The sequence below is a fragment of the Petaurus breviceps genome, unplaced genomic scaffold (assembly GCF_028583685.1).
Source record: "Petaurus breviceps papuanus isolate PSGF00001 unplaced genomic scaffold, PetGlider_PUasm1.0 126, whole genome shotgun sequence".
In the NCBI taxonomy this organism is placed as follows: Eukaryota; Metazoa; Chordata; class Mammalia; order Diprotodontia; family Petauridae; genus Petaurus; species Petaurus breviceps.
In genome coordinates this window covers 9,283,178-9,309,318 of record NW_027185655.1, presented here as the reverse complement: position 1 = coordinate 9,309,318, position 26,141 = coordinate 9,283,178, and the positions used below count along the sequence as shown (strand labels likewise).

The 26,141-nt window shown below is 39.1% G+C and overlaps 1 protein-coding gene and 1 pseudogene across 2 annotated transcripts in view; one reads left to right on the top strand and one right to left on the bottom strand.

Annotated features, from left to right (window-relative positions):
- The window catches only part of CNOT6L (CCR4-NOT transcription complex subunit 6 like), a 74,991-nt gene that overhangs the window by 41,630 nt on the left and 7,220 nt on the right, over positions 1 to 26,141 (top strand). For both annotated transcript variants that reach the window (XM_069092664.1, XM_069092674.1), the window contains 7 exons: positions 203 to 292; positions 3,429 to 3,497; positions 6,505 to 6,662; positions 8,196 to 8,350; positions 17,618 to 17,769; positions 19,833 to 20,060; positions 22,435 to 22,637. In XM_069092664.1, the coding sequence (XP_068948765.1) occupies positions 203 to 292; positions 3,429 to 3,497; positions 6,505 to 6,662; positions 8,196 to 8,350; positions 17,618 to 17,769; positions 19,833 to 20,060; positions 22,435 to 22,637 (1,055 nt within the window). The remainder of the gene's footprint in view (positions 1 to 202; positions 293 to 3,428; positions 3,498 to 6,504; positions 6,663 to 8,195; positions 8,351 to 17,617; positions 17,770 to 19,832; positions 20,061 to 22,434; positions 22,638 to 26,141) is intronic.
- Positions 8,890 to 16,382, bottom strand: LOC138164770 (cytosolic non-specific dipeptidase pseudogene; annotated as a pseudogene).

Here is a 26,141-nt window from a genome sequence, read left to right as displayed (position 1 = left end):
GGAAAAATTTTAAGCTTTTATTTGTGACCATTTTAATGAAATATTTTTCCTTTTGTTTTTACATGCTGATTATAAAGGATGTATAATGCAAAGGAATAAAGTTTAGACAATTGTTATTTGGCATTCTGTTGTTTAGCTTTCTCTTCTGTCTTTTCCAAGTTTTTATAAGTCATGCCATTATGTTCTTGCTCATTTGTTTCAGGCAATCCTTTATCACAGGATATTCTCAGCTTATACCAGGACCCAGATGGAACCCGAAAGCTCCTGAACTACATGCTTGACAATCTAGCAGGTGACTGAACCCTGTCTTTTCTGCCTATTCTTGGGTTTTATGAAGGTGCGGCCCTCTGGTTCTCTGCTGCATGTTCCTTTAACCTTTAAATCAAAGCATTCCATAAGCTTCTGTTCTTTAGTTCATTTATACCTCCTGCCATGGTCTCCCTCTTGAAGCAGCAGAACTGTTCCATCTCTCCAGCTAGAGGTCCTCTTGATGTGCAAGGCCGTGTTCAGCTTGGGGGCATGACAAAGTTGACGAGTGCTGATTCAGAGTCAGGAAGTCTTGGGTTCATATCCTCACTAACGGCAGCTCTTGTTGCCACCAGGCATCTATTCCGCCTTCATATCTACCCCTTGTCTGTGAACCTGTGATTCCTTGATCTTTTCAAGTTCTTCTGACACCTTGGCTATGGCATCAGTATTCTCTTATTCAGACCTGGAAGGCAAGCATATACGAATTCACTTATTAAGCTCTTAGTGTGTGCTGGGTATGGAACTCAGAACCAGGGGCATTAATGTATTTCCTGGCACAGCTCTCCCCCCCATGAGGTGATTTTGGTCATTTTCCAAATGGATTCCACATCAGTGCTATCTCACATTCGTTTCTCCTTCTCTGTTCACATGTTACCCACCTTAATTTTTTTTTTTGAAGCAATTGGGCTTAAATAACTTGTTCAAGGTTACACGGCCAGTTATTTCTGGGTGTGGTGCTAAATATCTGAGCCCGGATTCGATCCCCAGGTCATCCCGACATTGGGGCTGGTGCTCTTACTCGTTGTGCTACCTGGCCACCCCTAAGCAATTGGGGTTGAGTAATTTGTTCAAGGTTCCACGGTCAGGTGTTTCTGGGTGGGTGCTAAGTGTTTGAGCCCGGATTTGATCCCAGGTCATCCCGGCACTGGGGCCGGTGCTCTTACTTGCTGTGCTTCCTGGCCGCCCCCACCCATCTTAATTTTTGCATTAGTCTCATAACCAGTCATTTGCCTTTATGTTGTCCCCAATTCAGTTTTTTACTATTGTTGGTTCTGCTGTGACATGACAAATGTATTTTAAAGATGTAAATGTTAAAATGTAAGATTTTATCACAGCACTAGTCAAAGGAGAAATGGTGTTGGGGCACAACACTCAAATAAAAAGCAGTGACACAAAAAAAGATAGGCACATAATGAAAGCAGTAGGCAGTTTTATGTCTGCTAAATGGTATATAAATAAATATAAATACAGAAATATAGATAGAAATACAAAAACAGGTTTACTTAAAATGGAATGTGGAAAATCCCGTCGTGAGGGGGTGTATATGTGAATACAAAAGAGTTACATTTGGAGGCACATGACACAGGGAGTATAAAGCTTTTTAGTTAGTGATGGATTTAAATGAGTAGAACTAATAAAGCAGAGTTTTGCAATATGTGAATCTGTAGAAATAAAATCTGTTATGTCATGTATCAGTGTGGCCAGCTCTGGGCAGAGAACCAGTGGTTTTCCCCATACTTAACATATTGCTGCTTATTTTATTCCTGTGATGCTTTTATTTTTCTGCTGTGCGTGTGTGTGTGTGTGTGCGCGCACGCATGGACCAAGAAGCGTCTTGATTAAGTTAGTTTTGGTGAAGTGACTTGCTCAGGGTCACATAGCTAGTACATGTCTGAGACCAGATTTGAACTCTGGTCTTCCTGCCACCAGGCCTTGCAGTTTATCCACTACAGCACCTAGCTGCCCTGAATAGCAAATTAGAACATCACTACTGAGAAGGATGCCAAGGCTGCCAAAGTGTTATCCTTTAGGTCCTTAGCAGGTGCCTTCATCTTTGAAGAATTAATTGCCAAGCTTTTGTTCTTATAGTACCTTAGTTTTTGAATATTTTTCTCCCTCTACTGGACTGTGAATCAGGTATCTCTTGTATCTAGGAGAAGGACAAACAGTTTAGCAAAACTAAGCAGTTTATACGCTTTAACTGCCATTATATGTAGCATTTTATGCCTATGGTCCCTCACCTCTGCATCCCACTTATATTATGGTGTTATTTTTGTATATTCCCGGTAATTCTTTTCACTCTGTAGTCATACATGTCCAACTATATTTCTGAATTATTCACATTCATAATTTATTATGGTCCTGCAAAATATTATATTGTATTAGAATAGAGAAACCTAGAATGTTGGACTCTACAGTTAAATTGAATAGGAATAAATACAAAGTTTTATAGTTAAAAAAAAAATGACCTCCTGAGTGAGGATAAGGAGAGTGAAGCATTGGAGGTGGACTTTTAATCTAGTTCTTCACATAAACTCCTGTGATAGTGAACGTCTTCAAGTAGGACTTGGGGGTCCACATAGCTGGTATGTGGTAGTGCTGCAGAATCTTGTTCAGGCTTGGGTGTGCCAGAGGGCCTGTCCCTTTGAACTTTGATTCTCATCTTTTCATCTGGTTTGTGGCTTGTTGGAAACAGCCCTTTCCTGGAATCTTTTGGCTTTTTTTTCCTATCTTGTAGCCTTTTCTTCAAAATCTTTTATTCAGAAGATTGAACAAATCCTGTGTCCTCACTCTGTTTAGAGCACTGTAATTTTTAGATTAGTAGACTTAATTCTTAAAATTAGTTCCCTGAATTTCTCTAGTTATAAATTACATTTCACTTGCTGTTTGCTAGTGAATACCAGTGTGTTGGAATTCACTACATTAAAAATATTTTAAAGATGCCTTACAAGTTGTAAGGGCAAATATACTGTAGAGTCAATATGTGCTTTGTTGTATGAAGTTATCTTCATTGATGCCTCAAGTTCAAATGAGAAGATACAAAATATCTTTAAATGTTAGAAGGTATGTAAGGAAGTAATTATATGAATTTTAAAATACTCTTAGTATGTTAAAAGTCTCTGGGAAAAAAGTCATGATTCTTGGCAGTGAGGTGATGGATTCAGTGAAGGTGTTCAATTTAATGAATAGTTCTTGAAGACCTGTTACAAGGATGTGGTTCTCCCTTAGATTTGCCTCTTTTTAAAACCTCATTGTGTTTTGACGCCTAAACTTCAAAGTTACGTCTCTTCTATGGAAGTTGTGTTCAAGTAGGAAATGAGAATTGATTTGATCCTAAAGCTGTAATCGCATTAAAATGTGTGATATTAAAAATATCTCTATGTCCATCTATCTTTCAGTCCATCCAGAGCAGCTTCCTCCGAGGCCATGGATCACACTAAAAGAACGAGACCAAATTCTGCCCTCAGGTAAGGATTCTTATGTCTCTCTTCACCTTCTAGAAACACATGGAATTCTGCCTGGTCTCTGTGCCTTTTCTTTTTCTCTGGGCCTTTCATCAGCAGTCATACCTCAACTTCACTAACTTCGGCTTCTCATAACCAATGAATTCTCAAAAGAAAACGTCTTACTTTGTGCAGTTACCTTATCATGACTACCCACTTAGATAACTAGTGCAGAAATAATGCCAGTTAGATCGATAATAGAGATTGCACTGGTTTTTAAGAAAGTATTAGGGCAGCGAGGTGGCTCAGTAGATAAAGTGCTGGGCCTTTATTCAGGAAGACCTAGGTTCAAACCCTGCCTCAAACCCTGTGTGATGCTGTGTGAGTCATTTCCCCCTGTTTCCTCATCTATAAAATGAGCTAGAGAAGGAAATGGCAAACCATTCCAGTATCTTTGCCAGGAAAACCTCAAGAGGGGTCATGAAGAGTTGGACACAACTGAGAAAGGCCTGAAGAACAATTTTTTGGTATTTTCCTCAAAATATGAATTTGATTGTGAGCTGATGATTTGGCAGTAAAGCACTAGTTGGCTAAGCAACTTGAGGTTATGTTTTAATTTCTCTCTTTCTTGAGGTATTTTTGAGAGCATTGTAATTCCTAGCAACCACTTATCCTGGAGGTTGGGACTGATTTGATAATTGTGCTGCTTGCAATTAATTACCATTTTAAAGAAAAGCTTTAATAAGTACCATTTTTCCAAAGCTGTGGTGATTAGGACATAATTTTTGGTCTCGATGAGTACTTATGAGACATCTCATGCTACTATTTCAATGAATTATCTTTGTGGTATAGAGGACAGAGAGCAGGATTTGGAGTCAGGAAGACCTGAAATCACATTCTTTCTCAGACTTTTGCTGACTGTGTGACTCTACATGAGTAATAATTTTTCCTAGCCCTAAATTCCTTATCTACAAAATTGTATTAGCAGTAGCATCTATTTTTGAGGATTGAATGACCAAGGACTTGTATTTTAGTCCTATGTAGTGTTAGGTAGTATTAGTTTTATGTGTAGTTATTATGTAATCTTTTCTTATCAAAAGTTGGCTTTGTATGTAAGAGTGAAAGCATTCTCAGAAATGAGTAAATTTGGTAGGTGTTCTGAGGATGGAAACTTGATCATCCATTTAACCTTTTGCTCATTTCAGAAATGTTTTGCTTCTTAAAAACATAGCTGTGCCTTAACCTCGGGTATTAACACGGATTTACGTGTACGGTATTGTTAAAATTGATCATCAATGGGATTGTGTCAGTGTGAGCCCTGTATTATGGGGAGGGCAATTCCCAAAAATGCAGGTGCAGTAATGCTCTGGACCAAACACAGGGTCTGATGGTTTCCTAAAAAGCGCTTACATATTCTGAATTTAATGTATTTAACTTAGTATAGAAGCAAGTTCTTCCCTTCTTGTTTCTTCTTTTTTTTTTAAACATTGGAGGGAAACTTTTCTATTCCAAGGAGCTCTTTTTTGAGGTATTAGAATATTATGCACTGCAGGTTTCTTGGCCTGTGGAGGTCTTGAGCCACCTCTTTTTCATTAAGAATTAGAGCAGCGGTTACGACAATACTTGTTGACTTCAGAAATAATTATGTTCTTGATATTCCTGTTGAAGTGCTTGTAATAATTTGTTTTTATTCTGTGGCCATGTTCCTTAGTTAGACATAGACTTTTTGGATAAAGAATGAATGTGAATGTGTTCTATGAATGTGAAGAGTTTATTTATTGACACGAGATAGGTAAAGATTACCATTTGTTAATTGTTCCCTTTGTGTTGTACAATACACAATATGATATGCAATAAATAGTTATGGCTGAAGTTTAGGGCATTATGTATAACCATGGAATGGGGCTAAAAAGCCAACTGACCTTCTGAAGGATAAAATCCATCGTTGTCAAATGAGAGAGGTAGTCATCTAAGTGGTCTCTAAATCAGGAAGGTCAAGGGGTTTGGGTTTGCCAGCTAAAAGTCTAGTTAGACTTGAACTTGAATCAAGAACAGTGAAGTATGCCTTGTGTGAGTTGGCCTTGAGATATTCCTTTGATTTGGAATTAAGAACACGCTCCATCCTGGGAAACTGTAGGCATGCACCAGGATCTATGGTGGCTTTAAGATTAACCTGGTCAGTGGCTGATGCCTTTTCCTCTTCTACCTTGAACCACCACAGCTTCCAGGCCTAGAGTGGGGAAGACAGAGGTAAAAACTGAATTTGCCCGACTCCCATGAGTATCACATAAATAGTTGATTTTTAGTGTCATAGGTTTGGCTATAGTCCTTTTACTTTTCATGGAAATTAGAGTTTAACTTAGCAACCAGTCTTAGGAAATTAGTCTCAAGATTAGATCTTGTGTATTGAATAGTTTATATCCTGATTTCAGACCTCTAAAAGTTTATGGACTTACTCTTTAGTGTCTTCTACTGAAAGGGAGAGGGGAGAATTTGTGACTTTTGGATGAGAAAAAGACTTGTGAATTTCTGCAAAATTCATGCTTAAATTTACATGGGAAACTTTTGATAAGGAAATGAGTCATGGAAATACAATTTTATGGGGAATATTTAAACTACTTAAGCTTACAGAAATTTGATTATTCTGCCAAAAATAAAACGTGTTTTATTTAAGAAACGGCTGTAGTCTGAGCTTTGTTAGTCTAGTTCTAGAATAGTAGTAAAACAGGAGAATTCCAAAATTCCAGAATTCCAAACTTCTATAATTCAAGACTTTTTACAAAATCACCGCGTCCCATTAGTTTGCACAGTTAGGTTTTTATAGCATATTGGAACTGACAGAAAATCTTGTCTAGGCATTTCTCAGTTAACAGTGAAATTCTTGGTTTTTCCTTGGGGAATGAATTCTTGTACGTATATGTATGTGCTTAGTGTATGTACGTATATGTGCATCTACATTATATTTCTTCGACAAGCAAGCTGCCTAATTTTCTCCTTTTTGTCCCTTGTTTTTTCTCCTCTTTCTCCCTAGCATCATTCACGGTTATGTGCTATAATGTGCTATGTGATAAGTACGCCACCCGGCAGCTTTATGGCTACTGCCCATCCTGGGCATTAAACTGGGAGTACAGGAAAAAGGGAATTATGGAAGAGATTGTTAACTGGGATGCAGATATCATTAGTCTTCAGGTAACAGTAGAAATTATATTGTCTTTCACTTAAAGACAAACTGGTTAAAAAATTAGCTAAACTTCAGAACAAGTATGTTATGCCTAAAAGAAAACCATACGTAAAGGACTCCCCCCCCGTCCCCTTTTTAAACTAAGTGAACATTTTCATGCTAATACAAAATTTGACAGATCCCAGATAGACCCTTCAACTTTTCTTGATTGTATTTCACTTTGAGGCTGAGCTATTTGTCATAAATTTAAGCAGTTAAGTTTAGGAACAAATCATTGATGAATTTGACAAGACAGAAAATTATGAAGTACTTTATTAATATAAATGTGAATAATTAAAAGCAAGCTCATGTCTTAAAGTGGCACTTGGAGGAAAAGTGGAGTTTCTCTACAATTGTTCTCTTGCTTATGCTCTCCCTACTCCTTAATACTCTTTCAGCTGAGGTTTAGAATTTCCCTTGTTATGTCATACTTTGCAAAAGCAAATTTAATTGAAATAAAACTACATTGTTGTGCAGTGGTCTCTCTTTTGCTTGCTAGTTTCTGAACATTTTATAGTTAAAATAGTTATTTGTAGGTAATTTCTTGGTCAGGTTTTACCAGTAATTTAAAGAATATGTAAGGGGTTTGAAGATCATTAAAAAAAATCATCTACAGCCATAAATTCTCACATAAGTTCTTTTAAGAAAGACCATAAATGCTATATTTTAAGTCTGGGGAGTAAAAGGGCAATTTTAAGTTGCCATTATATTTTTAATATTTTTCCTTCGACTCCTCACCGTTCATGTGTTCACCTGGGACACAAGTATCACCGGCTAAAGCTGCATTTGAAAGTCAGATACTCTGAAAAGAACAGAGGCAGGGAAAAGCAAAATAAGCCATAGTTAAACGATGTGTTTCCAATAACAGAAGAGTCAGTCTTGAGAAACCCATTGATTTGAATGAGCATATAATTAGTAGAGATCATTTCTGATGTGTATTACCCATTAATCAAATCCTTCTCTTTTTTTCTAGCCATTTTAATTTCTAGAGGAAAGCATCTGTTCTATAGATGTCTAGGTTATTTTTAAAAACTTTCATTTAATAAGATGCAGTTTGGACAGGGCCTGGAGTCAGGATACAAGAGGACAGTCTGTATCTAGGGCCTGGTGGCAGCAAGACTTGAGCCAAAATCTTGCCTTCACTGCTACTTGTGTGACCCTGGGCAAGTCACTCAATCTTCTTACTTAGTTTAGTCATCTGTAAGATTTTCTTGGGTCAATGGGTGAGACTGGAAAATGAGAAATACTTATTCATAATTTTAAAAGATTTCTCCCTTTACCTGGAAATCTGTTATCCATTGAACACCTCCTGTGGCATTTGATTCTTTTTATTTTTTATGGCCATTTTTGAATACCTCAGATTTTAGTTGGTAAAAACATAGTAGTTGGTGCAGGGACCCTTCTTTATTTTAAATGAATCCTTCCTCATGGTCCTGAGCTCTGATAGCTGTTAGATTTTGCTCAGTGTCTTGTGGATGATGACTCTTCTTCTCTTTCCTTAGGAAGTGGAAACAGAGCAATATTTCACCCTCTTTCTGCCGGCATTAAAGGAGCGTGGATATGATGGATTTTTTTCTCCAAAATCACGTGCCAAAATCATGTCTGAGCAGGAGAGAAAACATGTGGACGGTTGTGCAATATTCTTCAAAACAGAAAAGTGAGTAAAAGGCATAAACCACAGTGACCCAAAGTTTCTCAATTCTCAGTGAAATCCCCAGGATAATAGAGAAGACTGTCAAGTCAGTGAAGCTCAGGAGGCCACCTGGGCTCTTCTGTGGCTTGCCTGCCTGCCCCAGGGGTCAGCAGTCATTGGGCCTTAGTTACCTTGGATGCTGGCAGTGAGGCTGGTGCTCAGAGTTCTGCAGGGCAGTGTCCTTGGCTGTATCCATCCTGGTGTGAGGGGAAGTCCTGGTTAAGCTTGTGGTGGTGGTTATGGGGAGTTCATAGAGTGCGAGTTTTGTATTTGAGCTGCTCCTGATCTTGGGGAGAGAACATAACAGGATGTGTACCCAAAGGAAGAGTGTTGTCTGTTAAAAACCAAAAATCCTCACATTTGCATAAGATGCACAAAAGTCTATGTTCACAATGATTCTGTGGTGCATTATTAGCCCATTTTACAGAGACCATTCCTCATGCAAGTAGAGAAAGGTGAAGATTCCATTTGTATCCTGATCACTCCTCCTGCTTCCAGCAGTCTTCCTCTGGGAGCAGTCTCTCGGAATAGACACTTTCACTCTGACTAAGCGCCTTCTACATATTAAGGAAAGACATGGGATGGACTGGAGGCTTGGAGGAGAGAAAGGAAGAATACAGATGGGTTTTTTTTTTTTTTTTGCCTTTTGGAGGGCAATTGGGGTTAAGTAACTTGCCCAAGGTTACATGGCTAGTATTTTTATGTGGGTGTTAAGCTTCTCAGGCCGGAACCGACTCCAGGGCCAGCGCTTTACTCACTGCGCCACCTAGCCGTCCCCAGATGGGTTTTTAAGGTCTAGCTCACTAGGGTCTCCGAACTCATTTGGGTCTCTTTCCCAGCCAACCTTATTTAAACGTGGTGTCTACTTCATTTGGACCGAGTTGTTTTACATGTTGTTACACTTTCCTTTTGTGCTATTTTGTCCGTTAGTGTCCTCAGTTTTCACCTTTTCTTTTTAAAGCCTTAGAGCATTGATTCTTAATTTGGTATCTATGATCTTACGTGTTACTTTATTTGTTATCTTAATATTGTTAGTTTATGTCCATTTCATTTTTAATTTCATGTGCTATTTTCACTTTTAATTCTCTATTTTAGATATTTAAAACCTTCGGAGGAGTTGTCTATAGACTTCCGCTCATGGCACGAAAAAAGTTAGCAGTCCCTTCTTTAGAGGCATGTACATAGCTCTTTACTCACCTCTTGTATTAGACTCTCCTGGTATCGCTTCTCCTGCTTCCTTGTAGCTCACATTTCTTTGCACCTGGATTGATTTCAGTGGGGAAGGTTTGTGTGGTGTTTGGCCTCTCTTGTGAATGAAGTCTCCCTGCCTTGGAGGGACCAAGACTTCTCTTGTGTTCTCCTGCACAGTACTCTACCCATCATGGGCCTTTAAGTGAGTGTTGAATAGAGTCTGATTTGGCCTTTGAAGGCCTGAAGGCCCTCCTGAATAAATTACCTTTGTCTGCAGAACTTGAATAGGAAAGGAACAGATATGGAAGCTCCTCAAGCCCTTGATTAGAAGCATACCTTGGTATTCATTAAGCTTAGAGGCCACTGAAAAAATGGTCATTGCTGTGTTTATCTTTGCTTCAGACCCTGATGTACCTGTTTGTGCTTCTCATGGGCAGAGTGTCTTAGAAGGAACTCTAGAGTTGAAGCTTTGAATTCTGACTCACTCTACTGCATGAGTTGGGCAAATCACTTAACCTCTGGGTCCCAGTTTCCTCATAGTTTAAATCACTGGGTTGTACTAAATGGTCTCTTAAGTACCTAACAGCTTTAAATCTAATTGTCCTATAATTTCCTCAGGCAAACCTTCTTCAAATCTCCCAACCCTCCCAAAATCCTATCCAAGCTCTGTACTGACATGCACCTTATAATCATTATCTCTCTTCTGGTCTTCACCACAACTCTGGGAGGTAGGCTATTCTCTCTGTTATAAAAGTTAGGGAAACTAAGGCAGACTGAGGTTGAGTGATGTGACCAGGTTCGAACAACTACTGAATATTTGAGATTTTCCTGACTCTAGGCTTCGTGTTCTATCTCCACTGCCCAGTAAGGTAATTCCACTGTCCTCATGATTTCCCTTCCCCCTGTGTTATGGGTGGAGGGAGGCAGGGGGTGATATATATGTGACTCCTCTCTTCTGAGCAAGGGGGCTGCACTGGTAAATGTGATGGATCTCTCATAAATGAGGAGTGCAGTACCAGTTCAGGAGTTGCTTTGATCCCCTTCAGAAATCACCCTCCTGCCTGGATTATAAACTTGGCTCTGATAAAACAATACCCCCCCACCCCACCCCCACGTGATCAGATCAGGATTTGTCTTATTAGGAAAATTCCTGGGGAAGGGAGCTCAGGGCCAGGGCTAATAGAATGCCTGTACCTTATATGTTAAGATTAACTCCTTTTAGTTCATCATTTTTCTGAGCTTGCCTCATTCAATAGGGCAACACTCTAAGCAAGATTTTTTTTTAACATAAGCCATCCTTGTAGAATTGACGATACTTTTCAAGTGATTGTGTACGTGGAGTAAAGGGGAGAAGGAAGGCCAGCATGATACTGAGATGGTGAAGTGGTATTAGTGGGAGGGCAGTGCTGTCCTTGTGGGTCAGTGAAGCATCGAGACGACAAGGATGGGCTTTGGAAAGAAAGACTTGTCAGTTCTGATTTAGACGTGTCTCTGTTGTTGAGTACACTATAAGTCAGTCCGGGTAAGAGGGTAATGTTCGTTGAGATAACACAATTTTGGATTAGGCAAAATTAGAATTTTAACAGCATTTTTGCTCTCCTGCCATCTAGTGAAAGATTTGTTTGCTAAAAGGAGAGCATCTGTTAAATTTCTTGACTTCTTTCTGATAATTTCATATTTGAATAGGTTAAGGAACTTCCTATTCTGGAATTCTGACCATTGAGGAAGAACTGGTTAGTAAAAGAAGCTTTTGTTCAGATAGTGGTCATTGTCTTGGATTTCATACAGACAGATAAATTCCCTTTAGCTTAGAAGTAGATTTTGCAAAATCAGACCACATTTAAACCCAGCTCCATACAGTAGTTATTAATGCTGACATTCTGACTATGATCTGAAATGTTAATCAGTTAACAAGCATTAAGCACCCATTGTATGCTTAATGCTGTTAGTTTTAGTTATAGAAATACTTTTCTCAAGAGATTTCTAAGAAAAGAATCTCTCCTCCTTCTCTCCCCCTCTGTCAAGCATAATGAAACAATAATCTTGATGAACCTCATTTTGCCAGGTGAGTACATTTGTGGGATGCCTGGTGTTAATTCATTTGTAGTCATCCTGTTGGCTTCATTTTGTATCAGTGGAGCTTCTCTGTTTGGGTCAAAAATACAGAAAACATTAACATTTTAAAAAGATTTAAAGAAAGTGTTTTGACTTCAACTTTGAAAAAGGACACTTACAGAAAATTAATGGAGAGGGAATATGTGTAATTTTTCAATCATAATGTCCCAATTTGGGGTTTTCTTCGCAAAGATGCTAGAGTGGTTTGCTCTTTCCTTCTCCGGCTCATTTTACAGATGAGGAATCAGGCATATGAAATTAAGTGACTTGCCCAGGGGCATATAGCTAGTAATTGCCTGAAAGCGGATTGGAACTCAGGCCTTCCTTACTCCTGACCTGGTACTCTGTCCACTGTGCCATCTACCTGCCCCCAGAGAGAATATAACTAGGAGTAAATACAGCGGAAAGAGACCCCTAATGGACGTCATTAGGGTAAAAAACATTCCCAGAATGGTCTGAGCCTTGCCTCTTAAAAAAGAAAAAAAACGAAGGACTACAAAGCCGCTGAAATTGTTGTTTAAAAAGCCACGTTTGGGAGCAGTAGAAGCGATTGCATGGAAGCTCCTTACTGAATTTTGTATTTTTCTCTTTGGTGCCTAACATCATGCCTCAGATACGGAAAATGTTTAATTGATGTTTGTTGAAGAAATACTCTGTTCAAAGACAGATGGTTAAATATCAATAGACAACACGCAGAAAGGAATCTTCCCCTGCTCCTAGTTTGCTTCTGTTTTGGATCAAAAGGAACGATGTTCACACTAGCGAGGGGGGCACTAGCCTCTGTGCAGGGCTGAATGCATTCTCTCCCAAGGTACTGAAAGCCTCCCGCATGCAGAATATAGTGACAGACTGTGTGTATACAAATAGATTGTCTGTAGTCACAGCCCCTGCTCTAAAGGAGCTTATTTGTGAAACCACCTTATAAATTAGGCAGAAATGTATATGAGTGGTCATATGAACAGTGATAAAAAAAAAAAAACAAGGAGGGAAAGAGCCCCTCTAGGTGTGAGATTAGGAATTGTTTATTGAAGAAAGTAGAACCCAAGCTTTGAAGAAAGGGAGGGAATTCATCATGGATTGAAAGTGGGGTGGGAGATAGGGTTAAAAAGACCATTCCAGACAAGAAGAGTTGTGGGAGAAAAGGAATGGATATGGGAGAGTGCTAACTGAGAACCAGTATATATCAAACGTATATAAAGAATTTTGTCAAGTCATGAGAATGAGTTGTTCCCCAATTGATAGCCTATTAAATATTTATATATAGGCTTGTGTCTTCAAGTGGTTCCATTTTTATGTAATATTGTATAGTAGGTATAGTTAAGGCAGATGTTCAAAGCTTTTGTAGGTGCTTGAAAAGTAAGAGGCCTCCTAATGAAAAATGACCCAATGACCAGATTAACCAACTTTCCAGTTAGATGTTACTCTCCAAAGTAGGGAATAAAGTATATGCCTCAGTTCAGTTGAGATACTTCATATAGGTATGCACCCAGCATTTTGGTCCCTTCTATGTAGTTATTATGCCTGTTGAGTTTTTCATTCTGTGAATGAGCACCATCATTGGCTGATCGAACAGGCAGCAGCATCACATTTTTACCTGTGGCCTCTTGGAAGGGCAAGGTCACAGGTATGCTGCCCCCTTCTCTGGTCAAGTCTGGTTCAACACCAAAAACTCTTTTCAGGGCTTTTCTCCCAGCCAGGTAATGAGAATGATTGAAGTCGGACACCCAGGGTTTTCCACCATGGCCCATGTATGCCTTGAACTTGTTGGGGCTCTTTAGCTCAGTAAACTTTGCATTCAAGTAACTTACAGCCTGTTTTTCGACAACCTCAGGTACTGTATCTGGTACCAGTCTTGTTGAGAACTTGCCAGTCACTTTCCTAGGAATCACAGTTTTAGCTCCTGTTCCAGAGGAGGCTCCTTCAATTCCATGAAGAGACAGGGATGGGTGTCTCCATCTGTGCATTAAGATTTTTTCCTTTGAGTCATGTAGAAGTGTCTTTGCTCCCACATCTTTTGCATATTCTTCCAAATCAAAGTCAAGTCTTTTCATATAGCAAGAGCTCCTCATCAGTAACAGGAGCCACTGCTTCATTAATACCAGGGATGAGAATGTGTCCCTTTCTGTCCACCAAGCAGCCCATCAGAGTCATGAGATCTTACATGGCTTCATGCACCGCACCACCATACACACCAGAAGGAAGGTCTTTGTCACAGCATTCCACCTCTGTAAAAAAGTAGCAAATTCCTCTGAGGTCATATGTAATACAGGGCTTCTTTTTCCCCAACCAGTGGTTGTCAGAAATAAAAATATAATCCACATCTTTGAAGAAAGTATCATCTTTCTTGGAGAAAATCAAGTCATCCAGGCCTTCAGAGCCAGATTCCTCCATGCCTTCTAGACAAAATTTGACATTGACAGGGATATCCTGATTTGTTGAAAAGCTTCCAGGGCATTTAGCCATCCAAGTACTGGTCCCTTGTCATCAGTTGCACCTCTTCCATACAGTTTTTCCATCTCTTTCTACCAATGTGAAGGGCTCACTGTCCCAGCCATCCTCCAGGGCTGCTGGCTGTACATCCAGATGTCCATAGATATACACAGTATTTTGGGGGGGGGATCTGAGCCCAGTTTTCCAAGTAAAATAGGAGGAAGAGGTCTTTCTGAGCCATCAGGGAGCTTTTCTTTCCCAATGTCTATCAGCTCAGTTGTGCCCCCTAGTAGTCTTATGTTTGCAGCTGCAACTTCCATCATTGGATTGATTTCTTCTCTTTTCTCTGGCCATGCAGAAATGTTCTGGATCGCCACCCATTAGTGTTTATCAATGTGACTAAATAAACAAGTTCAGTGAGGAGAGGCATTTTCTGACTGGATGAGATTCTGGAAACTCTGAGAAGAAAAGATTGTATCCAGTGTTTGAAATCTCCTTGTGTACCAGCAGAGTCACTTAAGCCTATCAAAGGGCCCAGGGGCAGGGAAGATCTTAGATTCCCATTCCCATAACAATTGATAAAACTGTTGGACAAAAACATAGTCTGGAAAGCTGAAAAGGAGATAATTTCGGCCAAGCTGTTGAAGACCTTGAATGATAAGTTAAAGTCTGTATTTTGTAGAGAGCTACTAAAGGTTTTTGAATAGATGGAATGGAGTAGCAGAGTGCTTTATTCATACACTTACATGGGCAGTGGCATGGAGGGGAGACTGGAATCAGGAAGACCAGTGTTTATTCCGGTAGTAATGAGGACCAAAACTTAGAGCAGTGATACCCTGAGAGACCTCCTGGTTAGCATTGAGAAGAGAGGGTGCACAAAATACTGAAACGGGGTAAATGTTCCAGTTTTCCCCAGTATGTTATCCAGTGGTGATTGATGTTTGTGAGCCTGCATCTGGGATGTATTCATTGGAAAACAATTCTTTCAAGCCAGTCTTATTGTTTACCTGTTCTATTAGTTGTTACATCATCAGACCATAGAACTGCAGAGTTGGAATTCATCTTTGTTTGCAGAACTTTGGAGACGCTCCCCTCATAGTTCTTGGGAATGACGTGCAGAAATATTGGGGAGAGGAGAACTACCCCTGACAACGTTTATATCAAATTTGTGTTCGTCGGCACAACTTTCCTTCCTGTTAATAATTGGGATCTATTAGATTATATGTAGGGGAGAATGTGAGTGTGTGCTAATTGTATACGAACAAAACAGCTCACCAAAAGAAGGAGATGTGAAACAAATGAGAATGCCGGAGAAATGAGGTACATAGTGCATCCCTCCCCCTGATAAAGGGGAGCAAGTTTGGGTGGCATAGTGAATGTCCTGTTTCTTGTTAGTTTTTCCTAACAAGGGATGATAAGTTTGCCCTGGATAAGGCATGAAGTGAGGATTGTCGAGCTCGGCTGCCTCTCATTTGCCCAGTATCTTTGATGCATCATCTGTGATTCTAATTTCACTGTGCACGCTATGCATGTGCAGAGTTTTCTGGTGATTTACTGGAGGTCTAATGTACTTGACCCATTTCTGTTCAACATTTTTATCAGTCATTAAAATGAAAGAAGTAGCTAATACATTGGGATAATTGAATCAAATTTTAAGAAGGAATAGCAAATTGTGCATCAGCACATATGAGGTTCCCCTGAGAAAATCGAGCTGTGGAAACCCTGGGTAGTGATGAAGATCTGTTTTCGTATTCAGAGGAAGATAATGTAACTAAAAAAGCCACTCCTTTTTCAATGAAGAGTGTCAAATGGTCCCAAGCACAAAGATTTCTTGGAAGAACTGAAAAAGAACTTTAAAAATCAAATAAGAGAGATTGAGGAAAAATTAGGGGGGAGGGGAGAAGAACAATCCAAGGAAATCAAGAAAATAATGAAAAGAATCAACCAACTAGAAATAAAGAGTATAAAAAACTGAAGGAAGAAAATAATTCCTTGAAAACTGTTATTGGGAGATTGAAAGGTAATAACATTCTAAGACACTAAGAAATAGTAAAACAAAATCAAAAGAATGAAAAAAGAGAAAGTGAGACATCTCATCAATGAAACGATTGATCTGGAGAACAGATTGAGGAGAAATATTATAAGAATAGTTGGAGTCCCTGAAAATAATGATTAAAACAGTAATTCTGAGAGGGAGGGAGAGAAAATTTGGAACTCAAAAACTTGTGGAACTGAATGTTGTAAACTAAAAGTGAATTTAAAAAATAATCGTATATTCCAGAAAACATAAATATTGGGTTGTTTTTTGCCTTGCTTTAGGTAGGTGAAGATAAGAATGCTTTTAAAAGGGGAGGTCTATGTTAAGAGTTGACTGAGAGATGCCATTTTTTTGAATGCCCACAAATTTAGAGCACTGTAGTGAGTGCTGTGGAAAACAGAAAGGTATCATGTGCAAGGGATCCTGCCCTGAAAATGCTTACGCTCTACGATAAAAACCAAAAAATACTTAACAAATGAGGGAGATGCCAAAGAGATAATTTGTTCTCGTTGTAATACCTTTGTGTGTTGGGATCACGGAGCATTTATCATGACTTTGCAGAAAACTTGTTTTTGAAGAGAAATTTTAGTAAGCTATATAGCCAGGTAAAATTTAATTTATAAGGCAAGAAATCTGATTTGTGAAACCATGAAATACACTCTCAGCGTAAAAGGGAAAGCTCATCCCTCTTATTGGTTGTAGGACAAGGCATCTACACGGCAGATCACATCCCTCCTTTGTGTTTGCTGAGCAGTAAAAGCAGTGCCCTGGCTCTTCTTGTGCACGTTTATGTGTCATCCCTAGAAGTGAACATTATAATTATACAAACCCCAGTATATTTGTGTTATAAAGACACGATGATGACCCAGATGACTTGCCATGGTGTGTCAAACCAGCCATAAGCAGTTTGCTGGAGGGAAGGAAAAGAGAGAAATGTGCATTCAGTGAGGCACTGAAGGAACATAGATGTTTTCCTCTCCTAAGGCACCCTCTGTCTCAGATGTTCATTTACCCATCTCTCAGTCTGGTGATATCTGTGGACCTCATCTTAAGATTTTATATATATATATATATATGTATTTATTTTTTGCTTTTTGGAGGGCAGTTGGGGTTAAGTGATTTGCCCAAGGTCACATGGCTTGTGTGTGAATGTGTGAGTGAAGTGTCTAGGCTGGATTTGAACTCGGGTCCTTCTGACTCTAGGGCCGGTGTTCTATTCGCTACGCCACCTAGACACCCCAAGATAATATTTTTAGATGCACATAATAAGATATGTAGGCTTCCAGAGGAAACCAGCTATACTGAAATTTAGTCAACACAATTGATGACCCTTGGTTGGGAATCTGTTGTATCCCTAAAGTCCTTTTCTCTGGAGTGGCTATGAGACTTGACATAGTTAATGCTTTCCTGGGGCACAGGTCATCTCAATGCCTTTTAAATGTGATTGTGCCTTTCAGATTTACGTTGGTGCAGAAACACACGGTGGAATTTAACCAGGTGGCCATGGCGAATTCTGATGGATCAGAAGCCATGCTGAACAGAGTCATGACGAAAGATAACATTGGCGTGGCTGTGGTTTTAGAGGTCCACAAAGAATTGTTTGGAGCCGGTAAGTACCCCTGGGGTTACTGGACTTCAGGGGGAACATCATCAACTTAAATTTCTTTTTGGTGATTTTGGTGACATTTTATGAAGGAGTAGAAGACTGGCTGACAAAATTGTGGTGGAGAGGTCCTTTAGTATGTCTTTCTAAAAGAGCCTTTGGAAATGGGAACTTTATTGATCAGACTGAATTCAGAAAACCTGAGGATTCCTTTTTCTAACTACATTAGCTTAGGTTTTTAAGTCTAACCCCATGTCTTCAACCTTCGTTTTTGGTGAGTCACTGTTTTGGTCTTTCCCTTACTATCCTTCTGAACCTAGTGCTCATTCAGAACTGGTTGCTTTTCTCTTTCTTCCTACTGATTTGTGCACTTTTTCATTTTTAACGATCGCTGGGAAAGGTTGAGCAGGAACAGAGAAAAGAGATGATTTTATATCAATCAGTTACTTTTGTTGTTCAGAAGTAGCAAATTGAAACGTCTCATGATCCTCCTTCTGACATTCGACTGTCTCTCAGCTTACCATTTGAGGGTTCAGACTTTGTTTGGAGTTATGTTTTTTTGTTATACCTGTTGACTGTACTTTATTCAAAATTCCATACTCACAAGTCCGTCATGGGTGTTTTAGTAAGGGATTACTGGACCTCTGGTCACTGCATTTAATGTTAGCCATTTCCACTGTAGTGGTTATATTCTCCTACTTTGGCTTTCTGTTCCGTACCAGTTGATATCAACCATATGTTTCTTTGACTCGATATTTGTTTTCTGGCACAAAGTGTTAGGCATTTGCTTTTATAGGCATTTGTTAGTAAGTAGGCAGGTCAAGCTCCCTTTCACTTTTTTAGGGCTCTGGATTTAGAGCTGTAATAGATAATAAATTATCTGGTTCAACCCCCTCCTTTTATAGGTAAGGACACTGAGTCCATGAGTCCAGCTAGGTCAGAACACTTAGACTCACATAGATGAGGGACCAAGCAAGGATTTGTCCTTTAGAGTCATGATTTATCTACCTTTTTCTGCACATACCAAACTATCTTTATCCCTTCTGATTCATTTTAGGTTTTTTTGCTTCTGCAAAAGGTACTGCCGTAGATGTTTGTTTTATGGGACTGTTTTTTTTCTCCCATTGACCTAGAGACCCCAGTGTTGGAGTTGTGGGTTCAAGGACACAAGCATGCTACATGGTGTTAGAGAAGAAAGAAAACCAAAAGTTCACTACTCTTTATTGTTGTATCATATGACTTGATGAACTTCAGTATCATTAGCCGTATGGCACAGCTTATATTCTCATCTTTTTCTTTTGTCACAGAATTTGTATTAAAATTTGCATTTTTTAAACCCTATTCAGATTATTAATGAGTTATGTGTGTACAAGGACTTTAAGGAGACCCTGTATATTGGGATTCTTACATATCTGTATATACACTTATATATATATGTGTGTGTGTATGTATGTATAGATATAATTTAAGCCAATAAAATGATATAAATACATTTGTCAATGGAGTTTTAAAATTGAAGATGAATGCTTTATCCCTCCATTTGTACAGTGGAATATATGGAACCTTTTTATTGTGGAGCGTTTATTCTTTTGCAGGCACAGTTTGGTATTTCATGACACAAGTAGATTAATAAACTATGATCCTTTGTAAACCTATATTCCAGATTAATTTATATATCCAGCCTGTGACTGTGGTTTCAGTGTATTGTATGATTGGAGGGATGTAGATTCTGTTACTTCTCAAAGTTAACTTTTGAATCTAAGATGCCATAAATAATAATTTAAGGAAAGCAATGTTCTGCTTTTGGTTTTCAGAGCATTATTTTCCTAAGCAAAATTCCCTGGCATTCAATAGATCTGATTTTTTAAAAATGCATTTTCCAACTTGAAGAAGTTAGGAAGAAATTACATAAACAGTTAATCAGAGGAGAGACATCCACTTCCAAAAGATTTTATTAGATGTTTTTGAGAGACAACCTTTGAATATCAGTGATTTAGTTACTGTATGATTAAATGTCCAATAGGGATTTTGACATTTTTGTTCTGTCTTTTTCTAACAATTGATTTTAGGTATGAAACCGATTCATGCTGTAGACAAACAGCTACTTATTGTGGCAAATGCCCATATGCATTGGGATCCAGAATATTCTGATGTGAAACTCATTCAAACTATGATGTTTGTCTCAGAAGTAAAAAATATCCTGGAGAAAGCCTCTAGTAGGCCTGGTAGCCCATCTACAGATCCTAATTCCATCCCGCTGGTGCTATGTGCGGATCTTAATTCATTGCCGGATTCAGGTATTTAAGAAATGTCTTACCTTTGCTTTAAATGTTACCTTTACTTTTTGTTGAAACAGATATAGGTATGTCTATATCTGGAGAAGGGGGAGTTTCATATTCCAGATCATTTAGCTTTCTGGAGTAATGTTAATAACTTTTGTGTATTTTTAAATCAGTGTTACTTTAGAAAATTTTGTGCTAGGGTAATAAAAATTTTTGTTCATTTTTAGTAAAGTAATTTAGAAGCCTTTAAATAGTTTGACTAGATTGTGTGAATATATCAATTATTTTTTAAAAAACATTTTCTAAAAATTTTAGTTTTTATCATTTGCTTTTAAAAGATTTTGAGTTCTAACTTTTCAACCCTCCTGAAGATAGCATGCAGTCTGGAATATATCATTTATTTTAAGAATTGAATTTTAAATGTAAAAATTTTAAACTTGAAAGTTTTGCTGAATAACATTATAATTGAAATTTATGTCTAGAATCACTGTTTATAACAGTACTTTGACATAAAAATAAATAATAAATAACAATATCACATAAATAAATAATAAATAACAATAATCACCCAATTATCTATTATTGTATATTTATGGAATGTTAGAGCCAAATACAGTACCAGTTCCCTTGTACCTCGAGTATTTTTTTTTTTTTTTTTAATTTTGGGGGTAGCTAGGTGGCGCCATGAATAGAGCACCTGCCCTGGAGTCAGGGGAACCTGAATTCTCAAATCCAGCCTCAGATACTTGACACTTACTAGCTGTGTGACCTTGGGGAAGTCATGTAACCACAATTGCCTTGCCTTTCCCCCTCAAAATTTTTTTTAATTTAATACTTTTTCTCCATTTACATGTAAAAATAATTTTTAACATTCTTTTTTTTATATTTTGAGTTCTAAGAAACTTAGTTTTTTAGGAACTTCCAAATTCTTTCACTACCCCGTATTGGGAAGGCAGGTGACATGTTCATCTAAAACATTTTTATCTTAGTAAAACATTTTCATATAAGTCATATTGTGGAAGAAAACACAGACCAAAACAAAGCATGCTGCGATCTGCCTTCAGGCCTCTCTGTTCTTTTTCTCTGGTGAAGGGCCGCATCTTTTCATCATAAGTCCTTAGGAATGGGCTTAGACAGGTGTGTTGCTGTCACCATGTCCACTGCGCTGTCAGTTTGTTTTGCATCGGCTCGTGTAAGGGCAGGCTTTTCTGAGAGCCTCCTGCTCACCTTTTCTCCATAGCACAGTGGAGTTCCGTCACAGTCTGTCCTGCCCTTGTTCACCCGTTCCCCAATTGATGGGGCGTCCCCTCAGTTTCCACTTCTTTGCCACCACTAAAAGAGCTGCTGTAAACAAAGTTGTACGTAACAGGTCCTTTTCCTTTTTTTTAATCTCTTTGGCATAGAGTCCTAGGAATGGTATTGCTAGGTCAGAAGACAACGGATGTTTTTATAGCCCTTTGGGCATAGCCCCGGGTTGTTCTCCAGGGTGGTTGAATTAGTTTACAGCTCCACCATCAGTGTTTTGATTTCTCCACATTCCCTCCCACATTTCAGCAGGAGAATGTATAAACCCATCTGTAGCTGCCTGTTTCCATGGATGTGGATTCTATGTCAGATTCAGAGTTAAAATAGTCATCTGTTTCCCCTAATTTTTGATTTTGGTGAGACCGTTCTTGTGTTCAGTCACCATCAAAGTTTAAAGTAAAAGATCTTTGATTCCAGTCATATCCTCCTAATGCTATTTTGAGTTCATATTCACCCCTCCCCCCCAATCTGGCTTTTTGGGAATATTAATAAATTGTTTCAGCCCATAATTTTTGTGGGAAATGTTGAGTTTTAGTTAATTTATAGTTTCTGAAACAGGTCTGGTCTATAAAATTGCCTGTATGATGGATGATTAAACACATGTTATGTTGCCGGCTAACCTGAGGTTAAAATAAATAAAGACTGGCTTCTCAACCTTCAACACAAAGACCCCATTCTTCCTTGCTGTAGAATTTTTTGAATAGATTATTTTTGGTCATATTCTATAGTTTTCATTTTACTCATGCAGGTGTTCAGTGACAGAATATATCTGAGGAAATTCAAACCTCAGAGAGTGTTATTCTCTGACAAGGTCATTTCTGGAAAACTCTGAAAACACTGGAATGGATGCTCAGTCATTTTGTTAGTCTAGTCCTGGAACCACTCCCGACCTGGGGACATTCCAAAAGTGTCTCCGGGTCTGCTCTCAGATAGACGCCTCCCCACCTCCATAGGCTCCCCAAACCCGTCTGAGCCAAGTGTCTTCATCGTGCTTCTTCTGAGGCCTGGCTGTGAGATACGCAGGCCCTTGTAAAAGGACAGAGAGGTGAGAAATGGCGCCTTCCTCTGTTCCTTCCCTCTGCAGGTGTCGTGGAGTACCTGAGCAGTGGAGGAGTGGCAGACAACCATAAGGATTTTAAGGAGTTGCGCTATAATGAGTGTCTCATGAACTTCAGCTGCAGCGGGAAAAACGGTGCCTCGGAAGGAAGGATCACGCACGGCTTCCAGCTCCAGAGCGCCTATGAAAATAACGTGATGCCTTACACGAATTATACCTTTGACTTCAAAGTGAGTGACAGTTCTGGGGGTTGGTATGCAATGCAGATTCTTTATTACAACAGTAAGCAAGTGTCCTGAAAGACAAGACTTTGCATTGCATCCTAAAACTTAACTTGGTGGACTTTGTTAGGCCAGATTACACGTGAGTCTGGCCAAAGATGCAGCTAAAATTGCAGTGGATGATTTGAAGCTTTCTTCTGAACTTTCAGTTTCTTGACATAGCCTCAGGAGTGCCTAGATATGGTCCTTTTCCATGTCCTGACAGAATTTCAGAGCCCACAGTTCCTGGCTCCCCAACTTGTCTCCCTCCTAGCACAACCCTTCTGCGGTCAGATTTGTTTAGATGAAAAGGACAACAGACATTTAAGAAAGATAGACTGGACTCAGCCGTTTTATATGGTTTCTCCTTCCTTGAAATGTCAGGTTTTTACTTCCTGATGATTTTTCAACTAAAACAAGATTGATGGCAGATTGTTTCAGATGTGATTTTTAGAATGTATTCATTCATTTGGGGGGACCCAATAAATAAAATGCTTATTTCCTTTAGACATATAAAAAAATCATAGCACGAATACTATTGTTGGATAATGAGCTTTTGTCATATATACATTGTTCCTTATCCTGTCCTGCCCTGAAATCTTGCCAGCATACTCCTAACTCCCAAGAGAAACTTAGAGAAACATTTCAGTCATGTTTTTCATTAGACCTGTAGCAGGCCTGCTGGGAAAGCCCTAATCTGGTAGGAATGGGTTAAAAACAAAGTGTAGGAAGAGTTAAGATAAATTTTAGCATACCGTGTTTCCCCAGTAATAAGACCTATCCCGAAAATAAGCCCTTCCCTTACTGTGTAAGATTCCTCTAAAATAAGCCCTCCCCCGAAAATAAGCCCTATTGAGATTGCTACTGTCGTGAAGGTGATCCCCTGCGCTACACGCTACATTACAGTACCCTCTGTATGCACCCCCCTCCCCCCCCGCGAAACGCACACCGCGCTCCGAGTTGCATCTAATCAGAGCTGCAGCAGTGAGCGCGTCATCCTGTTCTTCCCCAGTGATTTGCTTATTGAATAAAGGTACATTTTTTTGTTCACATTTACCTGTTTATTAAAATTGCTGTTAATGTTCATTAAAATAAGCCCTCCCCTGAAAATAAGCCCTCTGGTGCTTTTCTGTCCAAAAAATTAATAAGACAGTGTCTTATTATCGGGAAAACACGGTAGCAGTGTTGGAAAGTAGGAGAATGATTTTTGAATTGGGTCATGTAGAAGTCTCTCTTCATGTCTGCTTTTTAGCTATTTTATTATTTACCATTTGTTCTCCCATGCTCATAAGGATATCAAGTTCAAACCTGTCTTTATTCTTTCTTTGAACTTTTTAATCCCCCATGTTGGCGATCAACCATATGAAAGGGTCTGTCACAAAAACAGATTTTGACCCACAGTATATATATAGTTGAATGAATTAAGGAAAAAATTTTCCTTTTGGAGAAATTGTGGGTATTCATGAAAAGCTGTGCATTATTTTCAGATTATACAAAATACACTTTACTAGTCTGAAACCAGTCAATTAAGAAGCAAATTAAGCACCAAATAGGATCTCTATTGACAAGCAGCTAGTAAAGAGAAAACAAGATTCTGTCCTCCCCCAGTGAGATTGTGTGTGTAATTTGTCACCTTTCTTAGATTTTAAAAACCCTGAGCCTGAGCTTGTGTCAGTAAGCACAGCAGCCGCCTCTCCAACGTCCAGTTAAAATAGACAGGATTTCTGGTCTCTTGAGGTCCTGCTTGTGTTCTTCTCCACATTCAGGAGCGTTAGCAGCTATTGTAGAGTGAGGGCTTCTAGTGACAAGGTGGTTTTTACACTGAAGGTGTAGAGCTCCACATCTGCTGCTTTTGGTTTGAAGCTTGAGCAAGGTGATGCTTTGTTTATTTCTTAGGCTGGTACTCTTAACTCTCTCTTAATTCATCTCAAGATTGAGATTAAAGGGAAAATGTTGTCTATTTTGAAATTTCCCTCTGGATTCAGATTCCTGTTTTGAAGCAGACTTCAGAATTTAGATCTGGGAACAGCACTCCAACCCACTAGGCATTCTCTTCCAATCTTATTTTATAGATGGTTGGATTTTATGGGACCTTGTTTTAGAGGTAAACTGAATCTAGGGAGTTGAGCTAACTCAGGATCCCACAGGTGGTCTGATTCCAAATCCAGTGCCCTTTTATTTGTTTTCTGATGGCATCCTGCAAAGTAATGAGGTCAGATTTGGCCGCAGACAGGTACCAGCTGTGTGACCTTGGGCAAGTCACTTAACCCTGCTTGCCTCAGTTTCCTCATCTGTAAAATGAGCTGGAGAAGGAAAAGGCAAACCCCTCCAGTATCTTTGCCAAGAAAACCCCAAATGGGATCACAGACTTGGACATGACTAAAAATGACTGAAGAACAGCAAAACAGGATGCTTCTTTTTGCTAAAACGGTCACCCACCCCATTTCAGGCTAGTTCTTCATCCAGGTCTTAGAACTGCTCATTTTTACTGTGACACATGCCATATCTACAAGCTTCTTCTGGGCACCCAGTGAACACCTCCGAGGTAATTCATGTGTCTGAGAGCCAGCCACAGTCTGTGCCCACGTGCCGTGTCAGAACCAGCAGGTCCATCCTGTGCACATGGGGCTGTGACAGTATTCATAGCTGTTAAATCCAGAGGTTCTTGGATCCTTTGCTGTCATAGACATTGCAACTGCTTGCATAGATTGATTTCCTGAGCCAGGTTTGAGGAGGTCTGAAGAGACCTACCTATGTAACTTCTTAGGGAATTAAATCTATTACATAGTGTTGGTTAGACCTCACGTTTTTATTTTATGCATAACAAATATACACTCACAAAATTTCAAACACACATTTTCACAGTTGTGCCTTTCTGTGTTTTTTTAAACTTTGATTTGAAACAGCTTGATAAATGACTTCACCCTTTGCCGTGTGGTGAAGTGGTAAGACCCTGGATGGGATGTCAGCACTAGGGTTAAACCTCCATCTGTGTGACATTGGGCAGCTGACTCTCAGCCTCCCAGACCCTGTTTGGCCTTGTCTGTTTGGTAGGAGGGAGCTGTACTGGAGAGGCCCCTTCAGGTCTAGATCTATGATGCAGTTTACTTTTTTAGAATTAGAAATTATACATATTTCTTAGCTAGCAGCTTGTTCCTTTTTTTTTTTTTTTTTTTTGTTAATTTTTAAAAGCAAATGTACTAGTTTCTCTGGCCAGGCTCAGTAGGTGTGTGTACTTACGGTAACTATCTTGATATACCCAGTTTCTGAGGATGTTTGGACCAGGTATAAAGCTTTGTGGTTATAAATCTGGTGTTACTCTGCAAAAAAACATGGCTCCACAGATACCTGCCATAACTTTATACAGGTCCCATCAGAAAGCTCGAACCGTTTTTCAGCTCCTTATTATTTTAGATAATAGATGCCATAAGTTCCGTTTACTCTGTTAATAGTCCTTTAAGAAGTGTGTCTTAT